Consider the following 16,545-nt stretch of genomic DNA (forward strand, 5'->3'; position numbering starts at 1 on the left):
CAAATATACATCCATCTATAGATACTTGTTGTCCGAGATAGATGTAGCTTTTCACCTGTTCGAGCTGAGTGCCATTGATGAGGATCTCTTTTTGGCCTGCAAAGCAGTTGAACATGACTTTCGTCTTTGTTACATTTATTTTCAGACCTACTTTGTTGCTTACTTCAGCGAGTTCCTGCATTCTGCTTTGGAGGTCTTCTGAGTCTTGCGAGAAAATTACCATGTCATCGGCAAAGCGCAGATGACTCAGGTATTCTCCATTTATGGGGATCCCTTTGTCATTCCAGTCAAGTTGCCTGAATAAGTCTTCAAGGGTAGCTGTAAATAGTTTAGGTGAGATTGTATCACCTTGTCGGACTCCTTTGCTGATAGGAAATCTGCGCGATGGTTTATGGAGATTTACAGATGCTGTTGCGCTACTGTATATATTATTGAAAATATTTATATAGCGTCCAGGGATTCCTTGTTTTCTGAGTGCGTCGAGTATTGAACATTTTTTTATCGAATCAAACGCCTTCTCATAGTCTATAAAACCCATGCATAGTGGCAGTTTGTATTCCTGGTACCGCTCTATGATTTCTCTGACAACTTGGATATGGTCCATAGTGCTGTATCCTCCTCTAAATCCGGCTTGTTCTCTCTATTCTTTATTGAACGTACATAATTTGAAATCACCGTAGATATATTATATAATACCTACTAGAAAAAATAAACAAACTAAGCGCTAAAGATGTAAATACTATTTGTTAATTTCATCGTAATTAGATTGGATGCACGTGGCTCAATTATTGGTGTAGCACATTGGTGCAAATCCAGTGGATTCGTGTTGAGTCCTGTTATTCTTTGATTTTTTTCAAAGAACTGAGGTATTTTTAAATTATACATATTATTGTCTTTATCTCAATAACCTACTTACTTTGATTTAATAAACAAAAATCGATTGCCGAAGTAACATGATTTCGAAGAGCGCTGAGTGGTAGGTATTTAATAGCCAATAGCTTAAATATTGTCGTCATTAGTATGTCTTCCGTAGCATAATGGTTGAATGCGACGAGTTTGGGGCGTTTACCCGTTGGAAATGCCGGGTTCGATTCCCGACCGGTTGGCTTACTTTTTTCAAAAAAAGTTTTTTCTATTGGTTGTGATATACTCTCTCAGTTAGTGTTTTTCTAAATTATATAATGTTCAATAATCAGAATGATATATTCTTAAATCTTGTGAATTATTCGTTTGAATAAAAGAAATAGTTAATTTAAAAATAATTTTGCCTTTAAAGTTTATTGGTATAATTAATATCAACTAACGACATCCCGTAAAAGAGGACCAAACAATATGGCCTAATTAATAACAAATAAAAGTAGTGGAATAACTATTTACTACATTTATTACGTTTTATTTCAATTAGTGAAATATTACGTGTATTTGAATCCTGTGCGGCCCAATATTTTTTTTTGATCTTAACTTTCTTGTTTTTGAAGCATTTCAAAACTGTTAAATATGTATTTAGAAATGCAAGATTTTCAAGATGTATTTTAGTATACATTATATAGTATTAATTATTCTCACTTTTCTCCAAAAATATGCAGCGGAAGTCGCTGTCATTAGATTTTAGTAGATCATAGTCATTAAAATTTGGCCCCGACGCAAAAACAGTTCAAACTGGCATCCTGCGCCTAACTTCACTCACATGAAACCGGCTTTACTTAATGGCAAATAAATTCTATATTTTAAGGTTATTAATTGTGTAAAATATGACAAGTAATTTTGAAGCTAATATTCCCAGAATTTGCGAGTCATACTTTCAATACATCATGTATGGATTATGGAGTGCCTATACGCTTTTGAGTACAGCCGAAAAAATATTGCCTGCCTAAATTGTGGCCATCGAGAGGGAAATCATTAAAGGAAAGTTAAACCTTTTGTGACCCCTGCAACCTCCGCGGACAATAGAGATAATGTTTGAGCGCTTCTAGAAAGGTACTCATTAAGAGATTTTATATCAATTTCATTATTATTTAACACCAGTATTTACCACGTTAAGGTGAGGTAAGTGCTAATTGAAAAGTAAAAAGGTCGTTATTTATTTTTTTGTGTTAGGTCAGTTAATAATAATCAATGATCACGAAATAACTTTTTAAGTTAAGGTCAAAATAATTACAAGATAAAAAGAACTTTTTATCTACAACGTTTTTAAATTTTCTGTTGAATTGTTATGCTCAATATGCTCAAACTTGTACTTGATATGAAGTAAATAAAAAACAAACAAACAAACAAATATAGAATTATATAGAAATATAGAAATATAGAAACATAGAAATATAGAAACAAATATAGAAAATTAATTAAAATAATTACAAGATAAAAAGAACTTTTTATATACTTACCACGTTTTTAAATTTCCTGTTGAATCATATAAACTTGACAATTATATGTATTAATAATTTAGGAGACAATCGACAGGTTGCATACCAACTCCTCTTGCGTTGGTTTGAAAATCAACGCGAAGAAAACCAACGTCTTGTGTAATAGCAGATCCAGATTTCCCTCTGATTAGCGACGGACAAAACATCGAGAGCGTCGACAGCTTCAAGTACCTGGGGTACACATCACGGGAAATGGCGTTTTGCAGAAAGATCTCGCTATCCGAATTGGAATGGCTGGAGAAACATTCAACTCGATGCGTGATGTCTGGGACTCACGATTGTACTCGGTCAAAAACAAATGCCGCCTATTCGACGCTTGCATTCTGACGGTGCTGCTTTACGGTAGAGAATTATGGCACCTTACGAAGGCTCAGAGCAACCGTATACTGAGCTTCGAAAACAGATGTTTGCGACAAATACTGGGTGTGCAGTAGTATGACTTTAGGAGCAACGAGGAGATAAGAGAACTCACCAAGCAGCCTCTCATCACGCTGAAAGAAAATACTATGACTATTTTGCTTCACCATAAAAATAACGTTTATTGATATGAATTGGAATATCTCTCATATAATTATATTGTACAGATAGGTAATTATCATGAAATTAAATACGCATTATTGAAATAGTTTAGTGTGTACATTTTTAAAATAAATTAATAAGGGATGGTTTCAATAGCAGGTCGACCCATAAAGAATATTTAAATTAAGCAAGAAAAAACAGTATAAAAGAGTGAACAATAAAAATGGTAGGTATACAAATAATATAGCATAAGACGAGAAGACAGGCAGTGTAAGAAAAAATACAAAACAAATATGGACCCCTCCAAAACAAACCCACCCCGCACCACACTCGGTCTTAATCGAGCGTATCACGAGGCCCTACATTTAATTGTGTAGCACTAGCTTGCTGTTGTTTACGCCTGGTAATGTTTCAGGAGAAGATAACCAAGTCAAGTGAGCTTTGACTGAGCTTACTGAAAGACGTAATTTAATAAAGTGCCATGTGAGAGAAAGGTATGGAGACATAAACAGAATTAAATGAATATAATGATAAATAAGATACAAAAATAAATCTAAAACAATACGGACAAATAAAACTATGTGAAAGAATATTATTGGCCTTTGTGGAGACCAGGTCGGACGGCCCGATGGGCCCAGCAGCTGGCTGGACTGACTTAAGCATCTCTTCCCTCTTCCAGCTCGAGCACATTCTCTGACATTCATAGAGAATGTGGCATGCATCCAGTAGTTCTGTGAAAACATACTGTTAATAATGCGATTATTGAAAGAGAGCAATAATTAGATCGTTCATAGTTCTGCAAAGTCGAGCCATCGGACAATATTACTCGAGATTTGTTTTATACATTTGAACTTGTAAAAGTGAAAAGATGTTTAGACGAGTGATAATAATAATGGATCATTGAAAACAATACCCTAATTACATAATATCGTCACTTCAATACTACAACTAGATTTTCATTGTTTTTGAGATAGCTATTGAATATGATTCTACATTTTCTTCTCTACAAAATTATAAAATTGGGTAAGTCAGAAAGTAATGGGAACTGTATTATTTTTTTGTTTGAAACTATTAGATAACTTAAAAACCATAAATGCATTAAAAAAATAAAATAATATATCTACAATATGTTTTCATAAACTCAGACAAGCACAATTTTCCATTTTTATTTCAAACAGTAATTAAAGCCTAGATTTATGTTAATCAAATAAAGTTTAACAATGACCAAATCAGACGATATAATAAATAATGGTAAAACAATAATGTAAAATTACAATCATATATTTAATTTCAGTTTATTTAACTTGTATTTGTTCAATCTTTTGCTCTTCAGTCAACTCGATTCAATATATAAATTTCTTTTAAAATATTTTTAATAATATCTCACAACAATCATTAAATATGGTTGTAACATAATATCATTTTAAATATGCTAGTCAATTAACATTCCAGTGACAATAAAGATGGTCATAAACGATTGTACATATAGCCATTTGAAAAAGAAAATGACAACAAGGATCTGCGTTTTGAAATGTCAAACCATGCCCAAATAAAGATATCTGCAATACCACCAATGTAAAGCTCATCGCTGATATGAAAAAAAAACATGGGCAGAGTGTTGTGAAAAAATAAATTACGGATCGCTCGGCTATGATACGTCGCGTGTCACACACTTTCCCAGTATAAAAACGTCGCAAGACGAACCTCAAGCATCAGTCAGTGTTGTCTCATCGACTTGACTAGTTCGACGCTCGTAAAAGCCCCAGGATATAACATGAGAGCTTTTCTGGTAAGGAAAAAGTACCCGCAGATAGTGTTAAAAAGTGTCATGTGATTTAGTATGTGGTGTTTTGGGAAAAAGCTGATAACTGCAGACATCGATATAATATAATAATAAAGTGATTCTTGTCAATTTAAGCTGATACTAAAATATTATATTTAATCAATTTTCATTGATAAATCTATCAAAACTTAAAAATAATTTTAACAAATTACAATGTAATAAAAAAAAACAATCCGTCAGTTATCAGACTTTATTCTAAAACATCAAATTTATTGAGCTTTACATCTCGAATAAGAATCAATTAAAATCATAATAATATCATCTCAGTTATATTGGTTATTTTTTTAATAGCTTCAGTTCTTAATTACATTTAGCAGTTCTTGATTGTTTAGTAGATGTTGTAGAGTGTAATTATTATAATTGTCAGTTAACACTATCACAGTCAGATCTGTTAATTGAAAACAGTTATATATACATATATATGTAATATATGAAAATATAAAGACTGATGCATTTTAATTAACAAGGTTATTTTTATAAAGATTCTTATTCTTTTTTCATCACAGTATTTGTGCCGAGACAATTGTGCCCAATAAATAACTACGCGGTTAAAAAATTAATAAAAATTACGTTTAAAAAGCCTGTAAATTATAAATTATTTTGTAAATAATATATCTTAATGTTTATGTATAGTTTCATGAAAAAATATACAGTTCGATCAATAAAATCGTTTCTGTATTATTGGTTATTAAAATATAATAACTGAATTTAGCATGTACAGTTTTTTTTAAATATTAGTATACAATCTTGTAATAGAGATCGGTTTTATATACAATTATAATATGTATACGAATTTGAAGACAATTAAAAATCAATTCATATAACATGTTTACTTCTGAGGATACTTAAGAGAGTTTTCTACTTACTGTTATTCCATAGGAATCGAACGAAGCCTTACAAATATTATTGTTTTTAATATGTTTAACTATTCATGAAAATTTGTAAAAATCATTTGGTATTAACCGTTTTAATTTATTATCAGTTTTTAGGCAAACTTAAATTATTGTCAGCTCTCAACATACAGTAATATTGAAGAAAAGTAAACCCCGTACCGCTGAAACTGATTCCTATGTAGTAATGAAAAAATCCTGTCAATTAGAATAAAGTAAATTTTTTATTGATTAGTTAGTTAATTAGTCGATTAAAAAAAAGAATTGTTATTAATTTTAGATGAAAATAGTAAACTACTTTTATCACATTGGATTGTTTTATATTATTTATTATTATCAATATTGTATTCTATGGAGTGGCATAAAACTCTCAATTATCAGAACTAGTGGGTGTAGATAATATATAAATGTTGTATATTGGTATTTTAATTCATTTAGAATGTATTTTTAATGTAATCGATTTCACGCTAACAGTATTATTATATAAATAGGTTCTCGCCCTTGTGGCATCGGCGCTGGCGCGTCCCGAGGCCCCACTTCCAGGATACAGCTACCAGGGTCCAAGTCCGAGCCCAGGAATTAGCCTGATTACCTCACAGTCCCAGAATATACCTACTGGAAGCTATGGTGCCCCAGGAGGTCCTCTTATAGTACAAGGCAACGGAGGTGGTCACAGTCAGGGACAGTCCAGCTCCATCTTCCAGTCCAGTATTGGTACACAATTTACCCAAGGAGGTAATGGTGGAGGACTCGGTTTCAATGGAGGAAGCGGACTAGGAGGAGATTATAATGGATTCGGTAATGTAGGAGGTCTTGGAGATTTAAATGTCGGGGGAGGAAATATTGGATTAACTGGACTCGGAGGAGGAGGAAACTTTGGAACTGTTGGTAGCGGTATTAGTGTAGGTATTGGAAACGGTCTTGGAGGAGGCGGAGGTGGCGGAGGAAATTTCGGAGGACAACAGTTCATCCACCAAGCTCCCCTAGCCCCTATTATCCAGAAACACATCTACGTCCATGTACCCCCACCAGAACCACAAGAAGAATACCAACGTCTCTTGGTAGCCGCGGCTCCTCGCAAGAACTACAAAATCATCTTCATCAAGGCCCCTACCGCACCCGCTGTGTCTCCAGTCGTTTTGCAACAACAGCAACAGAGCCAAGAAAAGACCATCGTATACGTCTTGGTGAAGAAACCTGATGAACAAGAAGCCCTTTCCTTATCTGGAATCGCTCCTAGCAAGCCATCCAAACCAGAAGTATACTTCATCAAGTACAAGACACAAAAGGATTCTTCTCTCGATACAAACAAGCTTCAAGGAAACATTGGATCGAACTTTGTCAACCAGGACGCATCAGGATCATCCTCTGTTATCGGAAGCCTCAACCCAAGCGCACAATATGGACCCCCTGGCCATTCGGGACCGTACTAAATCACACAAACTTGCAAGTATCAGTAATAGACTACATTTAAAAAATGAGAAAAAAAAATTGAGAAAATTAATATTTTAAATTATAAAATTTATTTAACAGAATATTCTTAATTAATTTATCTTTGTCCTGCAAGGATTTAAGAATGTAATGTATTCGATTAAGATTTCTCTTAAAAAATACGTAGATTATTGTCTGATATTTGATAGTGGGTTAAGTAAAAGTGTGATAGTCATTTTGTTGCCATGTGTCTTGTGTGACGCGATTAAAAAACATCTTTCCTTCACGAATGAATGCGCGCACATTTTTGCGCACTGCCATTTCTTGTATAAATTGTACATATTTTTTTATATATTATAAATTTTTGTATGAATAAACATAACAAAGAATTTTAAAGCTCATTCGTATTCATTCAACCGATCACAGTTCCTCGTCCAAACATGTCATTTTTTCCACCTTTTCCGACACGGATAAAAATGCTTATCAAAAGAGAAAGTAATATTCACAATAGATTTTAAATGTCAACATTCGAAAATGAAAACGTAAAAAATATTAATTTGACAAATGAAGAATCTTATTTAAAATCCAGTATTATGAAAAAAAAAAAAAAAAAAAAACAACTTTCACTTTCCGGTTGTTTTTGAATTTCATTTAATTTACGATTTTGTCAAATTAAGTTAAATAAACAATTGTAGCATTTCTAAGCAAAAATACTTTGAAATAGGTTGGCATTTTTAAAATCGCCAATTGGTTTTAAATACGCACAATTATTGTACTTTTTCATAATAGACAATATCGTCTAACGACTCTGCCAGTCACTGCAAATGGCATACTTACTAAAAGTTATCTCATTTTAAATCAATACACTTTGATTTAGTTAGTTTAAATTTTAGTTGTATTTCCAGTAAAAACAATGCAATTTTCTGTCATAAAAAAAAAACACATATATTATCAATATTAATCTATGAATACTGAAATAAGGAGACGTTAGGTATTTTTTTTAATAGTTAACGTCAAAGATATTGATAAAAAAATATTTATATTCAGATGTAGCTTTTTATATAAAAATAAAGCTGTCAAAAGGTTACAAAGGTAAAATTATCTGTAAGTCATTACAATATATTTTATTATAATTTAGAGTAACTTTCGCTCATTCAAGATTTGTTTACCAGGGTTGCTTGGATTAGTGTCATCATTAAGCAATCACCATTATTTAGATGAAAATTTACTCGTGAATGAAATAGCCAAACGAAGATTTCCATATCAGGGTTTTTCTTATTCTCAATCCTCAAAAAAATGCATTCAGTATTGCAATAGTGCAGAATATAAATGTTGATATAGTTACGAAAATTCAGTCATTTTAATATTATATTAGTTCAGTTCCTTTCATTCGTTGTTATAAATAATTATTTAAAATATAATTATAAATAATAAAAAAGTTAAAAATATATCTCTATATATTAAGCGAATGTCCAAAACGATTTTTTAGTTAAAATACTAATACTGTAGATATTTTTGAAGAAAACAAAATTGATGATTTTCTCTGATAATACATTCATTTTAAAAATCTAATTATTTTAAATCAGAAAAATCTCTGCTCACTCATGACACTATTAAATGGCATTTAGCGTCAGATATATTATAATAAACTTATCATGAATTTCCGATTTCAATCTATTACCAAATATATACGGTATATAATTAAAAATCCTTTCTATTTTTTTATATGACACCTACTTACATATTAGTAAAATCTCGAAACTGAGTTATTAATGAATACACGAATTCATAAAAGTAAGAATTTGTTAATACGTAGAGTCTAATTGTCACAAATAGTGCAAATTGACATATTATTCCATCTTTTAGTAATAAAATAAATTACAACATGATATTCTAGACTCTAGAGAAATTTAAACTATTCGGTCTAATCATAACTAATATATTTTGACTATACTATATACATAACTAAGATTCAGATGTTTCCAAACAAAAATAATAATTAAAATAAACTTAATGTTGAACCTAATATCGTAGAATGAATTGTCAATCGATATTTTGTGTTACTATAGAGTATAGAGGTATATTAACACATTGATAAATTTATAAATGTGTATTGTTAGCACTTTTGTTTGTTATAATCTTGATAGAAGGGGTAGTATTTTTTAAATTTTGAAATAAAGCATTAAAGACATTTAATGTGTTATTATAATCCATGGTCCCCACAAAGGGGGGGGCTGACAGGGATCTTGCCTGGGGATCCGGCGTGATGGGTCAACTAGATAAGTGATAAGTACGGCGCTAATTTACTTAAAATGTTTATGTTGACTATGGTTTTGAAACACGTAGTTATGCGATGCAACTTTTCATGTCTCGATACTCGACAATTCAATAATTCAAGTGGATGTATTAAAAAATACTAAAAATTGCTAAAAATATAAACATATACTAAATACTCTTAATTTTACCTCGAACCCGATTCGGAAAACGTTACTGTAGAGCGCCATACTGCTTTTAATCTTAGCGATAGGTAGGGGGGGCTATCAATGATTCTGACCTGGGGGCTCGCTTCAGGGTGTGGGGGGCATGTTATAGTCCATTGGAATCTTCATAAATTACGAACTAATTATTAAAGCCCGATTTTTTCAAGTATCGAGTAGGTATATAATTGGATTCAGGTTTGGTTGTGTCCTTTCTCTCCCCTCTTTTTATTTTCGAAGTAAGAATTGAGGATAACATGATTAACGGCAGACTATTCAAATCGAGAAATCTTTAGATTTTTTGACATATTATATGAATTGAGTAAAATATTTTTTATCAACCATGTCCGATCCTAATAGGATTATATGGGCCTCCACATAGTAGAGGTTTGTATTATCACATGTTGTTTTTACCAAAAATGGATTTCAGGCACTTGCTCAAACTATTAAGTCCATACTCTGACTCATACACAAATTAAAAACAATATACTGTGTACTTACCAGACCCAGGGTTCGAACCTGGGACCCACGACGCTATAGGCCGTCACCTAAGCTGCGCGGCCATCGTGTGCTGTAAAATATATAGGTAGTAGGAATAAAATCTAGAGCACAGACTTAAACTGCCTTATTTGAAAAATTTTAGAACTTTTTCATTCGAGTCGTCATAGTTCATAACTGAACACGAACCTACCTAATCTCATTAAAAAACCGCGATTTTTGTGAACTCAAATCTAAGTGACTTTTGTAAAGTTATTTAAGTGTGATTTAAAATAAAATCCCAAAAGCGAAAAGTTAAAATTTTATGTTTGGTTTAATTTTTGAAAAGTATCCGCATACATCAAACATCGGATTACCATTCGTTCTTTTTTCCCCGGACAAATATAATTTTAAACACTTTGGCATTTTTTTACTTCTCGGTATTAAATTTGAAAATTATTAGAGTTTCTTCCAGGGAATTGAGAATTATCGAATAACTATAAATATGTACATAAAGATAAATAATACAAAAGTGGACCTAAATTGGTAACTCTTTAGAATTAGCGAGTGGATTATTGCTTGAGAAGTACTTTCATATAATTTTATCTAAAAACAGCATTAAGTTATAAGGCTGCTTTAAAATAATCTATATATTATTATATAGATCTACAATTTGGAATACCTTAGAAATAAAATAACTTTTATACTGAGCGGGATTTGAACTTGAATATATTGGATTCCGGTCACTGTGTACAAAATTATGCTTTATGCATACTTATAAACACATCAAAATTTACTAATAACGGTGTCTCTAAAGTTTCATCTCAAATTCCGTTCATATCTTTCGTAATTTTCAATCAAAACATATTAACAATAAATAATAATGTGTGTTTATAAAAAACGATACATAATGTGTCAATCATTTTTAATTTTTAATTCATTGAACCTATAGAGGTTATTTGGAAATATATTATGCTTTAATATTAATACTATCAACCGAAGATACTTGCTGGAATCTGAATTTAATTTCCAATGGATTTAAGTATTGTAATATTTCATTTGGGTCGTTTTTTGCGACCCGGGTTTCGCCTTTCGGCATCTTCAGGCACTGTGTACACTCACCAAAAGGTCAGTGTGTATTTGCCTTTTAGTGAGTGTACACAGTGCCCGAAGGTGCCGATATTTAAATATGATAAATATGCATAAACATAAATAAGTGGCAATATTTATCACTTTAGCCGTCAGTAGCCACCTTGTGTATAGAATAGACCCACTGATCATATTAGAATCGGACATGGTCAAAAGAAAAAGAATATATTATTTATATATAAGGTAATATTAGAACCTGTTCTATTTTTTATGACATTTGGTAACCCTACTTAAGTCTATCTTCAAGGTAGTATAAAGGCTATAGAAAGGTAAATATTATTATGAATATGGTACTATTAAAAAAAAGTAACACTTCTATTAATGTGTATCTATTTTTATTGTTCTCGCCTGTGATAATAATTGATTACCCACGTCCAACAGGTGGTTTCGTCACTGGGCTATAAAATATATAATTTCATGTGAAAAGTGTGCAATACAAGAGAGGAATTCTTTCGTTTCATTAGCCATCCGCTAAAAAGGAAAGTAAGGAACTGAAGAGCATAAAAATTTGCATTTTGTACATAATTCATGCGCTCGCCTCATTAGCAGGGCCGCAACTCGTATGGGCAATCAATTTTGTTATTTCAGTAAGCGATATCGAAATTATATGGCATTAAAAAATCTTCTGTGTAATACCTACTTAATGAATATTCATTCAGTTACATATTTTGAAATTTATAACTGTACTCAACTTGGCATTTTTCTTGCCAGATCTACCATTTTTGAATAGGCATCATCTAGCTTGAGAATTTTACATCTGGAGTATAACGTTAAATATAGTGTTTTTCGCAAAAAGCATAAAACAGAGGTTATATGCTTTTTCATAATAAAGTAGAATATTACACCAGATTTACTTGGAAATCAATACGCTGGTCTTACATACTTTATTTACTACTAAGAAAAATTACCAGGTGGCAATGTCACCTGTCAACATTATTGTCGATGCGTTCAATGCGTTCGTTGTGTTCAATGCGAAAACAAAATAGAGTATGTGTGTGCGTCTATGTGTGTAAACCAAGACAAATATTATAATATTTACATCTAATAAATAAAATGTTACATACAAAATGACAGCTATTTTTATTACATTACTTGTAAAAATCAACGTTTTTTTGATCTTTGTTCTTGTAAAGGCGATGTTTATAAAATTGTGGCATATTTTTTGAAATGCTGGTTTTTAGACTTTTTTTCAATTTTGAAAAAATCTAGCATTTTATTTTGCCATATAGCTTATTTTATTATTCTATCTGGCATATTTTTGTGAATTACAGTGGCAACACTGCCTTGTGATATCATTCAATCATTGTATACACCAGGCACATCCTACTTCAAGTTGGCTGTGATTGACTTGATACTCTCCTATCGTAAATTTTTACCTAGAACAAAAAATGGATTATATTTAAGGAAAATGAGGCATATTATTTTGTTCCATAAAACATTTTAAAATATACTTAAATTTAAAAAAAAATGTCTCAAAGCTCAAGCATTGTATTTTTCCGCAAGGTGTTTCTGGTCGTGTCCGTAAATTTGTACGTATGCATTTCGCCGTATCATACTTCACCGTGAAATGTTGTATCGGAAATTTATGGTCGTATATTAAAGACTGTCCAACCTCTCTGGGTCGTATAGTACTGAGATAAAATTCATGTCTAAATAAAACACGGTTCTTATCGGATTACAGGAAGCCACGCAAACAAATTTTGAAAATAGCCGAAATACTAAATTATTTGTTAGGTTAGGTAACGATTTCATTCTCGAATTCATCAATTTTGCCAAAACCAGTGATGACCGTATAGCATACGGTCATCTCTTTCCGATAAAAAAACTCACGGCGAACTGTGCTACGGTGAAACGTAATACGTACAATGTACATGTAACCGCTTCTGGTTGATAGAATATTCACCCTAAAAGCAAAAAGGTGTCTCTCCATCAGTTACACATTGAGCTATGTGCATATATACATGACATAATTTTGAGGGGGCTTTAGAGGGTTTTAGATACAGTATGATTTTACAACGTTTTTATTAGCTCGTATTCTCGTTTGTCCAGTGGTTGTTTGTCCAGTACAAATCTTGCAATCGATTTTTAACTAACTTTCAGACTAGCTAGACATTTGAAACTTTTGGGATATATCAGAACTCGATGCCAATGCATTTTTTTAATACTTTTAGCCATCTTTAAGCAGATTTGCATTCATTTTCAGTTAATTCTGTTTTGTATGGAAAGTTATTTCAGAAAAATCTGTAAAAAGTAAAAGACTATTATTGGTTGCCAAGGGGGTGGTCCTAGCAACTAAATTATTAATATATACGTGCGTTACTATGGAAATCAAAATGAAATGTCAAAATGACATTTCAGTATTCTATATTTGTTTGTTTTTTATTTACTTCATATCAAGTATACGTTTGATCATATTGAGCATAATAATTCAACAGAAAATTTAAAAAAACTTTGTAAATAAAAAGTTATTTTTATCTTGTAATTATTTTATATTATATTAAAAGAGTATACTGAGCTACTTTTAATATTGGCTATAATAAAAATAATTAAGTTATTTGGTCTAATTTAAACATTTCAAAGCGTGTTTGTTTTGTTGTGTATTTAAAATTGAAGGGAAGCGCCTTTGCTGTTAGACTACTCATTTGACAGTTAAGAAATTTTATTGTTGCTATTAATAAAATTTGTTTTATTTATTTATAAAAATAATACCCTAAATCCGTTTCTTACTATAACGGCTAAAGAACTTAAGAATACCGCAAACGTATTGCATAAGGTGGGACATGATTCTGGAATAATGTATTAATGTCACATAAAAAGTTCGACGATAATGATTGGCGATGATTCCGGCGAGCTATTCCATGCGTACTTTGTATTCTGCTCAATGCAACGCTTTATCTTACCTGACTTTAAATTGTTTACAAGTAACATGCCATTAATAATATTAAATTCCACAAATTAAGTTTCCTTTCATCAATATTTATATATTTTGGATATTATCACGATTGCATTACAAGACATTATCGTTTTAACGGTAGTTTAATAACCAATAGTTGTCACAAAAACTGTTGAATCTAATAAGGCTATACCTCAGTTGAGGCATGGTCTAAAAAAATCGTAGCTAGGCGATGCGCGGATTGTGCAAAGGACGCGTACCGAACGAAATATAAGTTGTCATATAAATCCAACATGCGTCCATTTAATGTTCTATTAGTAACAATAATAATATATTCATTGACATGTTTTCTTTTTCAAGTAAATGGGTAACGTTTTTAGTCATATTTACATGATTTAAGAATCATTAATACCCCCCGTCACGATCACGAAACAAATTGACGTGTTCACAGCTCGACTTTCGCTCTCCGATTGCCAGCGAGTCCAAAATTTCGTCGCACCTATAGTTGAAAATTATTTGCCGTTTCACTGAAGTACCGTCTTGATATGTCTGGGTAGATATAGGGTGAACCAGTGGCGAAGGATGTAGGTAGGCTGTTAAGATCCGACATAAATAGTGCACATAAAAATTTATCAATCAAACGTATTTGTTTTCATTGAAATGTGTAGACAGTGTTTGTTAGTTTTTAAAATTCAATTAAACCCTGTCTAATCCAAGCCATAGTAGATATGAGTAAAAAAATATTTGTTTATTTATAAAATATCTTAAATTATGCACTTAAACTATAAATATTTTAAGATATTTTATAGATAGAAGAATATTTTTACCGACTATGGTTTGGTTTAGACAGGGCTTCATGAATTAAAAAAAAAACTAACCAACACCATCTGTAATTCAACGAAAACAAATAAGTATTACTGAAAAAGTGTACACTTTTTTTGTCGGATTGCCTTTTAAAATTGATTTTTAAAAACTAAATAAAACTATCTGTAAATTGTAGACTTAGTTCGATGAAAACAAAATACGCATGACTGACAAAGTTCAGTGTGCATTCTTTATGTCGGACTCAACAGCCTACCTATACCCTTCGCCACTGTAGTGAATATATTTTTTTTACTATTATTCAAATAATTGTTACATGATGAAAATCTCAGTGTTACGATACCCATGAAAAAATTTGCAACATCTTATAAAATATTTAAGGTTTTACCGATTTTCGTAATGTCCTGTTTTTTTTATTATAATATTACGGAGATATTATTCACAATGTAAAATTCAATCAATAAAACAAGATAAGATCAAAATATATAAAAAATATTGTAAATATACCTACTTACATATTATCATTATATTCGATTATGCGAAGAGAAGTTTTGCCACTTTTTTTGTACGGTGACTGCCATAATAATGTATCCGTTTAGTTATACAAGTAAAATATACTCATTATTAACAATAGAATTTTTACTATTATTTATCAGCGACCGTGGTAAATTAATCGTAACATAATATCGTACATTTTTTATTAAAAAAACCAAACGTTATCTTAAGATGGTCAAGATTGATTGACATTGGATTGTAAATCTAACGAAAAAAATATTTATTGTACATTAGTATTTTGTATTTCTTCTCCTATAAGTGTCATCCCCAGTGACACGTTAAGTAACAGAGGTCCAACAAACTGACTGATTAGAGGCCCCTTACGATATAAATAAAAATCATTTTTAATTTTCCAAATAATGGAATTTTATTATGTTTTGGGTAATATTTTACACACTCGGTTTGCGAAAAATGATATAATTTAATATCTTTATGACTAGTTTTAACTCTTTGGATGCTCCCTTTTAAACTTTATGGTAAATCGGTTGCTTTATTTGTGTCACCCGTTATCCCCGTGATGTGCACCCTCCGTTATTTAAAAATGTGAACACTGATTGATATTTTGCCGGTCGCTAATCAGCGAAAATCAAAAGTCACGGAAGAAGAAAATACGGATAAGTATAGTCATAGATGATAAGAATGGTTTTTGAATTACTTGTTTTAACTGAGTAACAAAGATATTTTCATTAACATAAATTGTGGCGTTTCTCTAAAAATGACCGTCGATTTTATTACACTCTTTGATTAGACGCCATCCCTTTATTTAAAATATAGACAAATATCACAAAATTGATGTATCAGATGAAAAAAGTACACAGCAGCTTGGTCGCCATTTTATATGTCTCGTCCTACGGACTTTCAAAATTATTTTAAAGCCTTTATTTAAGCCCGGCATTTCTAAAAACATAAAATGTAATACCTAATTTGCAAATATTAAAATAATTATATTATTGTAGGGGACAATTAGAGAAACATGATCGCCATTTGAAAGATTTCGACAATGGATGTGGTCATTATGTATGCCAAGTTTGGTGCTGTTTTCAAAAAGTGTAGCTATTTTTCCTAA

At 31.4% G+C, this 16,545-nt stretch overlaps 1 protein-coding gene across 1 annotated transcript; it reads left to right on the forward strand.

Annotated features, from left to right (window-relative positions):
- Nucleotides 1-4,716: 4,716 nt before the first annotated feature.
- LOC147073689 (uncharacterized) lies at nt 4,717-7,108 on the forward strand. The gene is made up of 3 exons (XM_085944672.1): nt 4,717-4,731; nt 6,167-6,239; nt 6,327-7,108. The coding sequence occupies exons 1-3, from the start codon at nt 4,717-4,719 to the stop codon at nt 7,106-7,108; spliced, it is 870 nt and encodes a 289-aa protein (XP_085800798.1).
- The last annotated feature ends 9,437 nt before the right edge of the window (nt 7,109-16,545 follow it).

Source organism: Rhyacophila brunnea, unplaced genomic scaffold (assembly GCF_057557595.1).
Source record: "Rhyacophila brunnea isolate RB1 unplaced genomic scaffold, BYU_Rbru_1.0 scaffold_17, whole genome shotgun sequence".
Classification (NCBI taxonomy): Eukaryota; Metazoa; Arthropoda; class Insecta; order Trichoptera; family Rhyacophilidae; genus Rhyacophila; species Rhyacophila brunnea.

Bases quoted from the DNA above. Each gene is read 5' to 3' on its own strand.
- LOC147073689 (XM_085944672.1), top strand. The intron at 6,240-6,326 runs GTCCGAGCCCAG...GTCCTCTTATAG, and splicing joins ATACAGCTACCAGGGTCCAA to TACAAGGCAACGGAGGTGGT.